This window comes from Pagrus major, chromosome 19 (genome assembly GCF_040436345.1).
Source record: "Pagrus major chromosome 19, Pma_NU_1.0".
In the NCBI taxonomy this organism is placed as follows: Eukaryota; Metazoa; Chordata; class Actinopteri; order Spariformes; family Sparidae; genus Pagrus; species Pagrus major.
Window position 1 is genome coordinate 14,994,739 of NC_133233.1, and position 16,753 is coordinate 15,011,491.

Consider the following 16,753-nt stretch of genomic DNA (forward strand, 5'->3'; position numbering starts at 1 on the left):
TTTTCCTATGCTATCAGAGTTTAGGCTAACATTAGCAGCTCTGTTGTGATTAGCTTACACACCAGCAAGTCCTGCTTACGTTACATCTGACAAACGCAATATCCAAAAGCTTCTTTTCTTTTTTTTTTATTATTAAGAAGTCAGTTCTTGTCTGTTTGAATTCAAGGACCCATTGTTTCAAAAGTAACTACAAATTTAAAATTCTTTCTTTCTTTCTTTTTTTCACTTTTATGATTATTAAGAGCTGCATATCTGCAGTGTGAGAATAGAAAGCTTGACAGGCGTAGTAGCAGTAAGTTGGCAATTAAATCAAGCTAAGCTTCCCTCTAACAATGATTCATGCCATGTAGCGTGGCTGCATATATCCCAGTAGCTGCAACAGGAAGACAAGTTGTTGCCAGAGCTTTTAAGTGGCCTGCTAGTGCCAGACTATCTTACAAATGTAATTCATAAAGAATATTTTGAGGCTAATTCTTTTATTGGTATAATCTCATGATACCAGATTCATCACTTCTGAAGCTCCTTTGTGGGGCTCAAAAAATGCACAGTGTGTTAAAGTGGTTGAAACACCCTTTAACACAGAGCACTGGGAATCCTTGAAAAAAGCCCAGCTGGAGCTTGAAGTAGATGTGGACAAGCATTAATCACCAGCTCAGTCTGGCATTAAAGGCCTGATGTATGAGCGGATAAGAGGCTGTTTGAGTAGCTGGATCTCTGTCACAGGCTCTGCTACATCCGACTGTCTGCAATTTAGGATGCAATAATGACACAAAGAACCTGTCTAAGCAGGGAAAAGTGCAGATGCTGAGCGCCTTCGCTGATTACCTACCCACGCGCCGATAAGTACTGTAATTGCATTAGTATGTTATGAGAAAGCAGTGTATGACCACTGACACAGAACAAAGTCACACACTGAGACACACAGCGGAGGAGCACACGGAGAAGAGGGTGTACGCACAACTGCCTATCTGTTACACGACTGGAGAGCGTCAGTGCACGACAGGAGGTGGCGTGACAGTGAGAGTCATGCAGTAAGAGGTGTGTTTAATCACCACCGACACTGGAGGAAGAAGGGGCACTGACTCAAAGTGTGACATCCATAGATTAAGTCAAACAGTAAGGACACGTTACAAAGTGCTGCTCTACACATCCTGACCCCCCCACCGGCGCAAACCTGCCCACAGACCTTGATGGCTTCCACCGAGTCGTACTTGTCCAGCTTGTTGATGTGGTTGGTGATGCTGGTGTTGAGCGGGGCGGCTGAGATGGGGTGGATGACGGTGGCGTCGTGCGACTGCTGCTGGTAGCGCTGGCAGTACGAGTACACGAGCAGGGTGACCAGACAGCCGAGGATGGAGCTGCTGAGCCCCACGGCGATCATGTGGAAGAGGTTGAAGTCTGGAAGAAGAAAGGGAGAAGGGGTAATTCTCTGTCAGTTCGCACGCGTGGAAGTGGTAATTTAAGCTGCAATTCATATGGTAATAATGGAGTGCTCTGCAATAAAGAAGACGCTCCGGGACTGTTGAAGAATTTTTTTTCCCGGTGTCTTCATTTTGCTCTATTCTTACTCTGTGCTGTCGGGACCTACCGTATATCACAGATGAAAGACGTGCACGTGTTGTGTAACACATACAGCGCGCCCTGTTTTCATCTGGCATTAAACGTGCCACTTTAAACTACATCTTGTACACATTAGCTGTAATTACGGTAACAATTTGTCCGGCTGTCTACTTCTTTTTCCTGCAATAGATGCCACTTTACTGCGTGGCCTCCGACTGTGAGACTGTTGTCAGAGAAAAGTAAGAAAAGAAATAAAAGAATGAAAAAAAATGCTATTTACTGTATTTTTAAACGCTGCTATATCATGTATTTAGCAGTCAGACACAGTAATAGCTGCATTGGTATCAGTATTATTAATGCACAATCCCAGGCGTTGTAAAATGTACATAAATATACATAAGTAAAGGCGTGTATATACACTATGGGTCGACTGATTATTGGATCTTATGTTCTGCCTTCTTCTGAATCAGTATTTCATTTTCACCTGATTGCAGATAAAATATATTAATTTAAAAACGCACTAATTTAGCTCTGATGCAGAATGCAATCAGCAAAGTGAAGGGCCTTTGCACACCAAGTCGTTTTTTAAAAAGAAATATAAGCCCATGTTGTGCCAATCATGCTCACACTTTTTGTTTTGCAATCACTTTTGATTTTCTGCACTTTTTGCGCCTGTCAAAGTTGTTTAGAGGGTTATTTGGCTACTCAGAGCCACCGTAGTGTGATAAAACAGACTGACCACAGGATTGACCGTGAGCTTGACCGATATCTGTGGCTCCAGGTGAAACTAGCACTTTTCTGATGCCATAATTTGGATACTAACGATGTAATGTGATGTGTGTGGTGTGTATCTGCGTGTGTGTGTCGTGACATCGTAAAAATACAACTGGAAGCGATCTGGATAATTTCGCAGCTCCTTCATCAGCAGGTGAAACTCTCTCTGCTCCTGCTCTTGACTTGTTTTCAGGAGGGGATGGACGCAGTATTTTATTTTTATTGTTTGTGAGAGGACCACAAACTCATCTTCACTGCTTGACGACAAATTTTTGCATTAAACATTATAAATAACTGATCAGAATCCATGTGCAAGGTCTCTGTCTGTCTGTCTGTCTGCAGAGCTCCCTGTCAGACCTCCTCCTCCTCTGGGGTGCAAAAGGTCCCAAAAGTCTCGCTTCTCCTCAGGTGGCTTACTGCATTCTCATATTTGGACTGTGCAACTTGGCAGTAAGATGACACTGTTAAAAGTGACTTTATTGATTTGTCCAAACTCCAACTGTAACAGTGGAAACTGCAGCGTTCTGGCCATTAAACGTGGTTGAAGGTTTTCCAGAACTACGATTTTTTACAGTGTAGTCTGTGGCGTCTGCTGTGCCGTCTCGAGTTTACGTTACTATTCTGGGGACGACGTGATATTTAGGGCTTGAGAAGTGCTGTGCAGTATAAAAAAAAAAACAACAAATTTCACACAGTCTATCTTTGACTACCTCCAGATATAATCAGATCGTCATTTTTCTTGAATGCATCTCGGGGACGTTTCCAGCTGGATTTATATGCCGTTAAGCAGGATTAGAAAGCTGTCTCATTGCTAAAGATGCTGTACATGTGCAACGCCAGGTGTTATCCTCACATCTCTCCCCGACACACATACACACACTCTCTCTCTCTCACGCACACACACAAAAAATTTACCTCCACAGCGCCTCTCCTCCTGGCTGGAGCGTGCAATCGAGACTTCTGACAAAGGAAAAGAAAACAGCAAAAGGCAGCAGAATTAGGGCCAGAAACCACACGCGCGAACACGTCCCTGTTAGCATGACAAATCGTACCCTTGAAGGTGAGAGTGGAGATGAAAAGCCGTGCTCAATATGAAACAGATCATCGTAAAAAACTCTGCGAGCTAATCACGGCTGTGGCACCTGGAGTGGTTTATGAAAAGTATCAGCTCTCATTAAAGGAAATGAAGTACAAGACGCTGCTAATGAACCTTAATGGACTACCTTTCCCATTAAAGGGGATGGATGATAAGGTATGAAGGCAAATGGGTGATTTTATAAAGCCCTGTGATAAGTTTTCACGACTATCATATCCCTGCTAATTAATACCGAATAGGTTACACATTTGTGTTTCAATCAAATGTTTGTTCTGTCTAACAATTAACGACTCTTGAAGTTTGAGACTCAACTCATCAATATATAACTTTATCCAAACGTGTACAGCTGCGGCGACACAATGTGAATAACACACAGCATCCTTTGTTGCAGGGAGGAGTTTTAATGATCTCTGTGTAGTCGAGATCAATGCTGTAGAGTGTCTCGCATTACTAGCTGTCAATAGGGTGATGCCTGTCTAAGCAGATATCAATATGAATGGTCGGTGCGGGTTGTGTGGTTCTATACGCTGTTTATGTAGGTTTTAGGGGAACTTTCTAAACTTTAATGTTGTCAGGAAGAGTTAAACAGCTGTTAGCTTAGCACGTTTAACCAATGAGACTGTGGTGAGACGGATTGAGAAAGACTTTGGGGGGTCCGGATTGTTATTTCAGCCCTTTCCTTCAAGATTTTTTATATATTAAAGAAGAGATCAAACAGTTAGATCAAAAAGATGGCTTTTTGTGTCCCCCACAGGTCATAAAGATGTGTTTTACATGCAGAAGATCAATCGTATCTCTGTATCAGGGTGTCGCTCTCATCATCATCAAACAAGCAGCTAATGCCCGTTTTGAAAAAGGCAATACGTGGGGATCTTATTAGTTATCGCTGATTGAAGGTCTCTAGTAAAGAGCGCGTCAGTCGTCTGTATGGTTTTTCTTTTCACCCTGCAGCATAACAGAAAGGTAACCAACAATGAGCCAGTGGCGGAGTCAGGATGTTTGAGGGGCAGGGGCAATAGAAAACAGAAGGGGCACCAGCACGCCAACGTAAGCTGTACTGTTAGAATGTCGGGCTAATTAGCTTTCTACTTTACCTACAGTCGTAACGAATTGTCACTACCGAGGCCAGGGAGCACATCATTAACCAACTAGCTTAGTTTGTGGGGTTACTTTAAAATCAAACCATTCATAATTAGCATCTCTACTCTATAACTTATCAATCCCGGAGGCTAGCAGAGTTTACGGCAGTGTTAGCAGCTGCTCTTTATTGCATTCCTTTACAATCCAGCAACCCGAGCCAATATTACGTTAGCCAAACACACAACAGTCTGATCTTACATGTCTTCTTATCACACTAACAACAGGCTACTGGCACTAAGTGGCTCTATGCTGCAATAAAAGAGCAACTGTTTCACCATTTAGCATTACTATTACTAACTTTTTGCCTGGGATGTGCAGCTTTATAGCCTCAGGTTTTTAGTATTATCCTGATGTGAAGACATCAAGTGCATATTTAAGACCCCTTCGCCAGGTTCTCATTTTAAAACGAGTGTGCTTGCAACATTAAAAAGTCAAACAGCTCATCAAGCTAACATTAGCCTAATTAGCTTGCAAGCTGCAGCCATGCGACAGTTGTCATTTTGACTACATCTGAAATCAAGGAGCCTTTGTTTTAACATTTTGAGGTGGTAAATGTGCAACGATTATCATTAGTAGACTGTGGATGTGCTTGAAATGGTAAAGTCGATCTTATCTTACCAGATTTCTAAAAATAAAAAACGAAAGTATGTAAGTAGTCTACCCTCGATGTAGTTAATTAAATTGACTTGACATTTAAGAAGTTGTTGCACTTGCGTTGTTAATAAACAACAGTAAAGCTCCCACACACTATTTACTTAATGCTGCCATTAGAGCTACATTAAGAAAAAGGTTGCATTATTAAAGGGCAAAGGATCACATAAACATGGACACCAGACAGTAAAGTAAGAATAAAAATGCTTATATGACCAGGTACAGAAAACAGCACACAGGAGCCATTTCTCTCTTTCCTTCCAGCATTTGAAAAAAAAAAAAAAAAAAAGTAAAACTGCTGCTGTAAGTGCTTTTTGCATGGCCTGACAAGACTCCTAGGCTCATAATGAAACTAATATAGCAGCGGGTTTGTTGGAATGAGTAGGGAGACAGCCCTTAAGTGTAGCAACCGGGGTTCACGCCCCCGTGTAATCACCTACCGCACTCAGGAGTCCTTCAGCTAGACGCTAATCCAAACCATCCCCAAAAGTGCTGCCCTGACGCTGAACCTGACCTCTGACCTGCTATGAGTTCCTTAGAGGGATCAATAACGTATTTCATTATCGCAGGATTCTTGGAAATGAACTGAATTACCGCTGTGGGCATATGGTGGCAGGTGGCGCAGAATGAGTGTGTGTGCTCAAAGTTGTGTGTTTAGTCATGCAAGAGTGCCTCAGACTTTCCCGAAGAGAAGAGGCGACTGTGTCAGTGTGTGTGTGTGTGTGTGATCACCTGGTATAAAATTGGAGTCAGGAGAGCACGGTCTGGTCTCGCTGTTGTTTCCCGAGCACTGGTTTCCAGTGGGAAACAGGACGTCGCAGTGACGCACACGCATCTGGGCCCCGTTGGAGTCGCAGTGGGACCACTCCGACCAGCTGGACCAGCTCTCTAGAAAACGGCGATGACAGCACATCTCATTGCCTGTCCAGTGTGTGTCCATATGTGTGTGCCTGTTTGAGTTGTGTGTGTGCGTGTGCCCTCAGTTGCACATTAGTCATGCATGAGTGCCCCCCGAGAGACTAAAGAAAATAAGCAATGAACCTGTGATGGATTGGTGGCCGAGTCAGAGCCCTAAGCTGCTTATCACTGAGGTGTGAGTGTGTGGTTCGGTGTGTGTGTGTGTGTGTGTGTATACCTGGACAGGATTGTGTGTTGCACAGTGCCTCCTCGGTGTGCAGGCCCAGGCAGATGTCCCCTCCGTAAGCCGGCGGGGGGTTGCTGCAGGTTCGCGTCCTCATGTAGTGTCCCCCTCCACACGTCACGGAGCACTTGGACCATGAAGACCAGCACGACCAGCTGCCGTCCACTAAAACGGGGATATCAGGGTCATATTTTTATAAGTTAAAGGAGCAATTCAACCTGACAATCAATAAAATGCATATTTTCCTCTTATCTGTAGTGCTATATATCCATCTCGATTGTTTTTGGTGTCAGTTGCAGAGTTTTGGAGATATCGAACATAGAGATGTCTGCCTTCTGCAAAACTTTTAGTTAGCTTAGTTAGCTAGCCTCTTGCCCTTGTGTAGATGTAGGCTGTCTTCTGCAGAGTGAGTGGTGAGTTTTTCAGACGTACTTTGGCGCTTTGGGCACACAAGGCGAGTGGCTTGTACGTTCATTATATTTGAGTGAAGGCAGACATCTCTACAGTCGATATCTCCATGCTCGGCAACTCACACCAAAACAATCTAGATGGATTAATAGCAAGAAAAATATGTACTTTTGATTTTCGGTTGATATGAAAACTGTATGATTAATTATGATGAAGCCTTTTTTTAACTCTAAGATTCTTGTTTTCGAGTAAAATATTTATCTTCTCTCATGTTTTCTACGATCGAGGTTCCAGGTCATTTCCAAAGACAATTTCCTCTGAACATCAAGCGACTGGAAGTCATTCCAAGCCATTTCAAACAGCGATGCGTGACGCGCAAAATATGAAGCAATTTGAATATGCGTGCCAGAGCGTTTTGAAGTGACAGGAAGTGTTCTTCACCCAGCTGTTACAGCACACGCCTGACCCCCTCCCGTGCTCAACAATCTCTCCTCTGATTAATAAAGATAAATGAAGCATCGCAATCCGCTGTTGTTGTTCCTCCCTTCATGTGGTGCCAAGTGGCAAACAGCAGTCGATTAAAAAACACATGGAAATTCATGACTGTATCAGCACACGAAGAAGATGTAAACAGATGAGTGAGATGTGCGAGAAATGAAAAGAGGGGAGACTAAGGAGCAATAAAATGGGGGCATTGTTTGGCCATGAATCACAGCAGAAGTAAATATCCTCCTGGTCAATCATCTGGATAAAACCTTACTTCATTGTGACAGAGAGAGATTCCCTTTTCAGAACCACTAGAGAATTGCTTTTAAAGACCTGCTGATGGCTGGCAGCAAAGTGCAGGTAATTGAAGTTGCCGATGCTTTTTGTCATCTCAGTGTAATTTCTCTATCACAAAGTGACACCCAAGTCGATTCCCGGCCCTCGATGACGGATCGTCTCATCCCGGGTGCAGACGCAAGAAAAACACGGATTCATTCGTCTCTGAACCAGATGGATGTTAGGCATAACGCCTTTTCTCTCCCTCTCCTTCACAGTGCACATTTAAAAAGCACTGGATTAGCCATAGGAGGATTACAATTGGTCTAGCGGCGCGGTCTGCCTGCCTCAAAATAATATCTCACTTCCAGAGGGGTGCTAATTGAGTGTGCATTAGTATTCATTGCTACTCAGGCTGGGTTAAGTCAGTTCCTTTGGGGGACAGGAGTGTGGAGTTGTTCATCAACATATTGTAGCTACGGTATTATTACAGTCAACAGAATAGGTGTACCACATGTATTAGCATAGCGATGCGGCACAGGAAAAAAATCAAAGTACATCACTCAACGTTTTACTCTGGGGGAACACTTTTGGCAACCACTCAGGCAGGCAAAACAAATCTAATGCTCTTAGATCCATCCAAAGTCTTCATCTGAGCTCGCAGCTGATAACAGCTCACTCTATTAGCGACTGCGTTCAAGCTGTTGGGAGCTGAACAGCGGCCACTTTCACTGAATGAATTAACAGGCTGTAAAAATAGTATCGATGGCCGTCCACTCTCCTGTGCTCCTCCGCTTGCTTGCAGCGTGGCAGCGGCCATGAAGACAGATTGCGCCTGCTGAAGATGACGCGCCGATCCAGGTTTTTTTAGTGGGATACCTAAGCCCTACTCCAGGGGGCTTGATTAATAATCATCTGAGAGAACGCGTCTGCTTGTCTGCTCGGCGCCCATGCTGGATACCAGGTGTGCTTTATGCCAAACTAAGCACTGGATTTCCATTTAGACAGCTTACTTCCCCTGTCAGACGGAGCATTCTTTTAATTAGAAAGCTTCCTCTCGCTGTCTTCCGCTTTGAGGAGTGTTGAAAATGCATTGTCTCAAGGCTTTTCACAACAGAATATGGCCTCCCATGGCTGGCAGCATAATTACCCAGCAATGTAATTACATACTGGAGCGCTGCAGGGATTGTCTCTGATTCCTGGTGTAAATTGGGGTCTTCGTCACACCTCTTATCTGCAACTGATTTCTTTTGTGGTTCCTGATGATTTGGTAAGTCATTCTGTCAGTGTAATTCTTTATCCATTAATCAAGGGGAAACATAGCTTGAGTATGTTGTGGATTACTGTGTATTTATCTGTGTCTGGGTGAAAAAGAGAGCTGACAAAGTAATTGACTCCCGGTCTTTTTAATGTGTTTATCTCTGCGTGCGACTAAAACTGGCTTGCAGCTTGTGGTTACGTGTGCATTTCTTACCTGGACAAGGGGTGATGTTACACTCCTGATACTCCTGTGCTGGCCCCAGGCAGGTCTGTCCTCCGTACCTGGGCTCTGGGTTACTGCAGGTCCTCTTCCGGCTGCGGATTCCCCGGCTGCAGTCTCTGCTGCACTGGGACCAGGAACTCCAGGACGACCAGCCGCCGTTCACCGTGTGGCCCGAGATCCTCCCGAGACGAAGCACTTCTCCTGGGAAGAGAGTCGGCAACATGAAAAATGTTGACTACTGCCAAAACATTTTCTACTCTTCTCCGCATTAAGACGGCATTTCCCTTAAAAAGCTGCTCTTTTCTGGTAGAAAGTGGATGATACTTGACGTCCCTTCCTGGCATCACTGTGTGCATTTGTTTTAAAGAGCAAGAAGAGGGCAGAGAGTCAAGAGCAGCTCCTGATCACGTCGTCTTTATTCCACAGCTTTTGAAGTGTCACGATCTCTAAAAGCTTTTGCTTGGTTTATGCTGAAAGAGCAGTGCGCACTCCATTTTTTATGCTGTTATTAAGTTATTTTGTGCTGTAAAGCAAATGGACAGATTTAATTTCAAATCAACTGGTAGAAAACCATGTGCATTCAGTCTGTGAACTAAATTATACCTGAAATTACACTGGTATCTTTGGAACACTGAAAAAGAAAAGCCAATTTATTGATCCAAAATCATTTTTATTAGCCATGTTGGGTTGCAAGGCTCTAGCGCTGGCAATGCAAGTCTGTCTAGCACTTTTATTCAAGCTGAAATATGTCTGAAAGCAATAGATGGAGTTTCTTAAACTTTCCAACACATTCAGGGTCCCAAAACGATGAAGTTTAATTACTTTTCCTCCAGGCTTCTAGTGCTGCTTGACAACTATTGCTGGGATTGCTGTGATATTTGGTACAGACATTCAAGTCTCCCTCGGGATGAGCTGTAAAACTTTTAACTTTTTTCATCGCATAGCGCCACCATCAGGTCAAAGTTTCGGTTTGTCAAGACGTATGACATTTCCATCAGCCTCAGATTTGTGTTCAGTTCGAATTAGCATATGCTAGCATGCTAATATGCTAAAATTAAGATGCTGAACATGACAGGCGTTTTACCCCGAGTTCTTTTTGTGCACTAGCACGAAAAAGTAATAAAAACAGACTGATAAAAATAATAATTAAAACAATTTAATTCTGTATTTCATCTTTTAAAAATTGTTCTAGTACACCTGCTGCCACAGCTCGAACATGAGTTGCCAAAATGAGTATTACAAAAACAAACACTCCCGACCAAACTTTTCTTCCCACCTGGTTTCACACATCAATAAATAAATAAATCAGTAAATCTCCCGACAAAACTTATTTCCCACTCGGTTTCAGATTACAAAAACCAAAAGTTCTCAAGTCACAAACACAGTTTAAAAAAGTTAGAGCTGAAAGAGAATTCACCCGAGAGAACGGAGCATTAGATAAATCCAGTACAGAGACAGATAGAGAGATAGATACCACATCGATGGTGTCAGGAATCAGCTGCACAAATGTAATCCATCATTTAATCCTTCACAGGCCTCGTGTCACTCTCCGAAGATGGATTCCGTGAGAGCCGAGTGTCAACACGCGAACCCGCCCCTCATCAAACAACATCAGCTGACTAATCTGTGTACTCTCATCTGGAATGAGTCGAATAGAGAATTCCTAATGAAATATGAAACAGTAATTTCTATTAAACTATAATTACCGTGCGCATTAATCAGCACCGTGGAAATGAGCAGAATGAGCGGAGAGAGAAAGCTTCTGGCCATTTCTGAATGAAAAGAGTGAACTCATCTGTTTGAGTGAATGATAATCACCTCCAATGAAATTACAGACACTGTCCAAGCACTTCACGGATGATTCACTCGTTCAACAAACTGGGTTATTATCGACTTTTTCAGATAACATTGGAGGACTTCATTTTCCGTCTGCTCCTGGTTGACGTCATCCTGCGTTTTGTATCATTCTGCTCTTTCAGTTTTCGGCCTCTTTGCCTTTATAGGAGAGCATTTTGTGTGTTGTTGAAACGGACTGCAAGAGCACATCAGGATCCTTCGTCTTAATCACTCGACCACGTCACAGCAACCTTCATGTTGTGTCTAACTCTCCTTCTAATCTCTTGATTTATCTTTTTTTTATGATCCCTATCTCGACTATTTTTCTCTCTGCCTCTCTTTCTCTGTCTATCTTTCCCATTAACCTTCTCTTGCTTTTTGTGTCCGCCCCGCTCCCCCTCTCGCTGTCCTCCAACCTGGCCTCGTTGTTTTGTCAGCGTGCTCTTTTCACTGACAGTTAGCGTGGCATGGCTGCTTTGTATTCTCAGGGAGAGGACAGTGTGTTTACCTAGCCCAAATCCTCGACCTCTTCATAACTACGGCCGACCTTGGCAGTGCATGGGCCGACTCACCCCGGCATCAAGCTGGCGTGAGCGTTGACAGGCCCGTCGAGGCTCCAGCTCTTTATCGATTCTGAGCAGGCCGTGGCATGGACAGTCCCGCCTGCCACCATGACCCGCAGTCTTTATCAAGCCCTGTGTAGCTCGAGAGACTGGACTGCTGCTCTCCTCTGAAGGCAAGGGGGTGCTTTATACTATCATTCCCATGCAAACATGTGTATACAAGGGCCGAAACTGGACACACACATGCACAAACGCAAACACGGACACTTAATTACGCCAGTGGCCGCTATTCAAACACTTTGCTCACTTTGCTTGGCCTGCTCTGATGTACTGTGAGCATTGTTAAAGCTACTTCACAGGGGCTGCCCTCCCGTCGCCAAAACAAACAGTGTGGTGCCCTCCCTCTCAAATAGGTAGCGACTGGATCTATCGATCGGCTCAAGAGCCACACACAGCCGGAGAGAATTAATCCTCGCTCTCCTGACGAGCTGGGCCGAGCCAAAACTAAGAAGGACACAGCGAAACATCCAATAGTCCCCGCTGCAAAGAAACTAGGACATGGGAAAAGTTCCCTCCTCCCTCCCGTTGCTCAACCTTACACCCTGCTCAAAGGCAAAATACGCTGTAACCAAACTTATGAACTCGTGTGTGTGTGAGAGAGAATATAGACGGATGCATGTGTGCATGCGGGGACTCAGCGAGGCCACACAGACACGCAATGGCGTGCAATCTAATGTACTGTACAGGCAACTGTAACGCAAAAGAAGAGAGAAGAAAGTAATAAAAAGAGTGATAGAGGCGATGACAGTGACGGGGTGACATCTGCAACCAGGAGAGACAACCGCTTTGATACAGACGGATCTGAGGGACAGGGAAAAAAAGAGATGCATTGTCATGTGTGAGTTTTATCAGCGTCAGAGTAACAGCGGACCACACTGGGGGAAATAAAAGTGCTTCATCCCGACTGTCCTAGATTCAGAATTGCACATTTACTCCCCATTACTCTTCCTCCCTCCCCCCTTTCTTACTCACATCAGCAACGTCTCCCCGCGGAGGAACCCATTTCTCTGTCCGCGTGTGCTTGTACATGCAGTCTATGTGGCTGTTTGTGCACACGTTGTGCCACACAAAATCACAAAACCAGGGTTTACAGTGGCACAGTATGACAGCGCTCCCAGAGCTGTCCTGAGGTCTGCCGAGCGATGGTTGACCCAAAAAGCCTCCAGAGGGTTATCCTCGCGAAAAATCCGATGAAAAGTTTGCAAGGGCGCAATTAAAACCCTGTGCTGGAGCGCATGAGGGATCAGCGCACATGTACGGAAACACAGACGCACACATAGCCCAGAAATATAAATGCTAACTTAAAGTAAAGGTTTAGATTTGTTGGACTGAAGTGGTTTTATTCATTTTCTGTCTGGGCTTATAAGGATACAAGGACAGAATACACAACATTACCTACTACTAGCGTGAGACATACTTGTTTGCTTTGTGCAAAGGGTTTAATACTAAAAATGATCTGCAGTAGGTTTAAACTCAAGTTCATGGTTACGTTGCTTTGCTAGACCATTAAGTTCAAATCACACACTGTTTCCATCACTGCCAACATCCGACATCCAAAGTTTCTGTGAGCTGCTGGAACCGCAACCTTTCAGTGCCACAGACAACTAAACCTATGTTATTGTTTCCTCAATGTCTCATCGTTTGTCTGGTGAGTTTGATTCCAGACGACGCGTGACAGGAGGTCCTCGGCTTCTGACTGAAAATTTGCCCTCGAATGCGTCATCAAGGAGAGCGGTGAAATCGGTCCATGCCGGTGGCAGACTCAGGATGTTTGAGGGTCAGGGGCGAAAAAAATGAAAAGGGCACCAGCACACAGAAAAGGCACTGGAAGGACACCCTAGAGTGCACTTTATCATGTTTGATCTGCCATAGGGGCATCCAAGAGGGCACTTTGGCTGCGTTTTTTCGAACATGGGGGCGATCGTCAACGCATGATAGAGGGTCCTCAGCTTCTGACTTACAATTTGCGCTTGAATGCGTCAACAAGAGGAGTGTTTAAAATGGTCCCTGCCAGTAGCAGACATGGGATGTTTGAGGGTCAGGGGCAAGAAAAATGGCAACTAAATGTTTGCTGTGATGGAGGGGAAATGAAAGGAAACCAGCAAGTGGTTGAAAAGTGGAAAATCAGCCTAATACTTTATGGTATGTTTGAGAAAATTGTTGTGATGTAAAACCCATTTAGATGTAACTGACATTAATGGGTTTAAATATGCAAAGCAGTGGTGCTTTAAGTCATTGATTTAACCAAATATCGAAGATAAATGTGCAACTTTTTAAATTATGGATTTCTCTCGGTGCACATTTCCTCAGTATGAATTGGCTGTTGATGAAACCGGCCTTGATACACTCGCACAAAAGCTCTCACGACCAGCTTCTTGTTGTTTTTTGATTAAGGGAACACAGCAGTAAAAAGCAAATATCAAGAGGTGGAATTCGAGACCAGTTCTCTCCATTTATCCCTCTTGCCAATACAATCACAGGTAACACAAAGTACCAGCTGGTCCTGCTGGCTGCAGCGGTGGGCTTCAAGTGTCTTAATTGTAGGTGCTTTCAAAAGAACGGGCCAAGTCCAACAACCTGAAATTGTCAACAAACAGTACAAACAGGATTGATTTTTTCTTCTTCTTCTAGTTAAGGAATCTTGCTTCCATCAAAGAAACAGCCATTTCCTTTTTCCCTGGTAATTTGAAGTACCCACAGCAGTGCTCTCTGCTCTGAGGTAGCATCCGGCCTGATTGGTCAAAACCAAAAAAGCACCAAAGCGGAAAGTGAACCAGTGTCAGAGAAGACAGGCGAAGACAAGCTCATGAATAAGTCAGAAGGTGTGAGGGCAGAAAACTTTCCTTGCGTGTTGTTAATCTTAAGTGCTGAAACCTGATTAGAAGGTACACTGTCAAAACCTTCTGTTGTGATGTTTTTTAAGAGCTCAGAGCCATAATTACACACACGCATGTTGAGTTAGGAGAGGCTTTGTGCCAACAAAGTTGATTTTTTCTGACAGGCTTGTGTGTTTTCTCATCGCCTACGCTGATTTGCTAATTTGTTGACTTTTTCACCAAAGTCTGTTCCCCCCTGTGAGTGCCATGCTGGGGGCAAATGTGAAACAGGCAGCGTGTCACTGGCAGTCCATGGTACTCTGCAAATTTGGTGTCAAGGATAATTGCAGTAAGGTTGTGAACTCTATCTGACAGTAATCTGGGGAAAGGGCAATGGGTTACATACTTAACTGAGGCATGACAGACTGAGAGAGACATATATAGAGAGAATCATCATCAATTTGGAAAGAGCTACTGAGCTATATGAGAAGAAGCCATATCACATTTTTCAGCAGACTTATTGGGCAAGAAGGACAGACATCCTGTATTAAAAGGTATAAAATATAACATTTCTGCCTTTCAGCAGCAATGTTCAAACCCAGAGAGATCCCTAAGTATACTCAAGGTGCATTTAATTTAGACTCAGGATGTTTGAGGGGCAAAAAAAAAGAGGCATCACTGTGCTGTATTTTTTTTTTTTAACATGAGGGCACTGTCAGTGGCACTGCAATTTCACATACGGTAATTTTTCAAAATAAAGCCACTACCTTGTACGTACCCACAATTACGCTGCTTTCCAGACAACTCGGAACTTGAACATTTCCCACTTCTGACCAGAAAAAGTGCAATAGAATGCCAATCAAGGTCGTAATTCCTACTTGTAGACTCGGGGCACATCCATCTACCCGGACTTCATGAGGGATCAGTTGTCTGATGTCACACAACAATGGCAGCACCCATGGGAAGGGGCTAGGGTGTATTTGTAGACTACTTTATTTGTAAAAGGCTGTGAATGAAATGTTTAGATATGTTTACAAGTATTAAAGTGCTGCAAAATAAGATTTATAATGGCGTCTGTACTGCTGAGGGTGCAACTCGGTGTACACTTGCCAAAGAGACATCATGTTGTCACGGTCAGACAAGTTTTTTGTTCACTTTTGGCAACTTTGAGGTCGGAAGTCTGAAGTTTCAACTAGGAAATCTCCGATGGTGCCTGGAATGCAGCATAGTTTACTGCTGGCTTTAAATGGACCTCTTGAGCTTGTTCGTGCTTATGTCATGAATAGCTGAATATCAATATACAAGAGGTTAAGTCATGAGAACACTGGTGTTTGGCAACAGCTTCTAGAAGCCACTGAGGCTGACAATTTAGCAAGCTACAAGGCAAAACAAAGACGAGGACATTTAACTGTATTATTTATGTTTTTTATCCCTATGTAGCAGTTTTTTCTAACTGTTGTACATGTATTTCATGTATATGTATTATTTTTATTTTATTCTAGGATACTGCCGATGAAAACTAGCCACTCATCTAACTTGGGTGTATTTACATTTGTTTGAATTTTGATTAATGTACACGTTCCCTTTTTTAAAAAAAAAGGAACTGAAGAATGAAAGAACATAAACCTTTTCCTCAGACGTATAAAATCACAAAGACAATCTCAGAAAATTATATTATTTTAACTTAAAACCCACCAAAAATCTAACATCTGTGGCCTCCACCATTTCTGAAAACATCAGCGCACACATCAGAACTCGTGAACTCAGAGGTTTGACAAGTAAGATATATGCTTTTTTCATCATTATAAGTCTGTGACTCTCTTTCAGACCTACAATTACACAACCTGCCACTGCCTCCCTTTTTGGGCGCTCCAACTGAGAGCTTCCATTTTCCGCCCACTGGCTTTAGTCCACCTCCACCATCACCAGTGTCTAGACTCTGGGGGAGTCATGTCTTCTCTCAAATCATGGACTTGATAAATATGCTTCATAGCTTCTGTATCGTGATAAACAAAGTATTTTTCTTACATTATGGTGTGGTAATTCAAATATTCAGAGAAAAAAGTCCTCTTAAGCCCATTGTGTCCTAACCTTCATTTTCAATAATAGCTCTGAATAACAGAAACTTGGCCATTTAAATTTACATACGCACGTATTATTTTGCTTGAGGTGCCTGTTTCCAGCTGAAACTGGCTCCTCAAGGACCAGACTTAATTTAGCTCGACCGTGCGTTCGCTTATAAGCTCAACCGGTTCTGTTTCTTTCTTGATAAACACTCAAACACTAAAAAAAGAGCGCTGACTGTAAGGAGAGAGAGAAAGAGACAGAAAAACAGAAAGACAATAAGGACGCTGGAATGGTTGCCATCCGTCAGAGGCGTCCCTCAGCACTGTCCTGCGTCTACTCAGTGTCTGCTCATGACATCCGTGCGGGAGAAACTAATCTGTCGCCCATGAGAAGGCC

The 16,753-nt window shown here is 43.6% G+C and overlaps 1 protein-coding gene across 1 annotated transcript in view; it reads right to left on the reverse strand.

Moving 5' to 3' along the window:
• Positions 1-16,753, reverse strand: part of sema5a (sema domain, seven thrombospondin repeats (type 1 and type 1-like), transmembrane domain (TM) and short cytoplasmic domain, (semaphorin) 5A) — a 92,421-nt gene that overhangs the window by 2,543 nt on the left and 73,125 nt on the right. The window contains exons 16-20 of the mRNA XM_073488559.1: positions 9,007-9,216; positions 6,357-6,527; positions 5,954-6,109; positions 3,250-3,294; positions 1,187-1,398 (exon numbers count right to left, since the gene is read on the reverse strand). Coding sequence (XP_073344660.1) covers positions 1,187-1,398; positions 3,250-3,294; positions 5,954-6,109; positions 6,357-6,527; positions 9,007-9,216 — 794 coding nt within the window. The remainder of the gene's footprint in view (positions 1-1,186; positions 1,399-3,249; positions 3,295-5,953; positions 6,110-6,356; positions 6,528-9,006; positions 9,217-16,753) is intronic.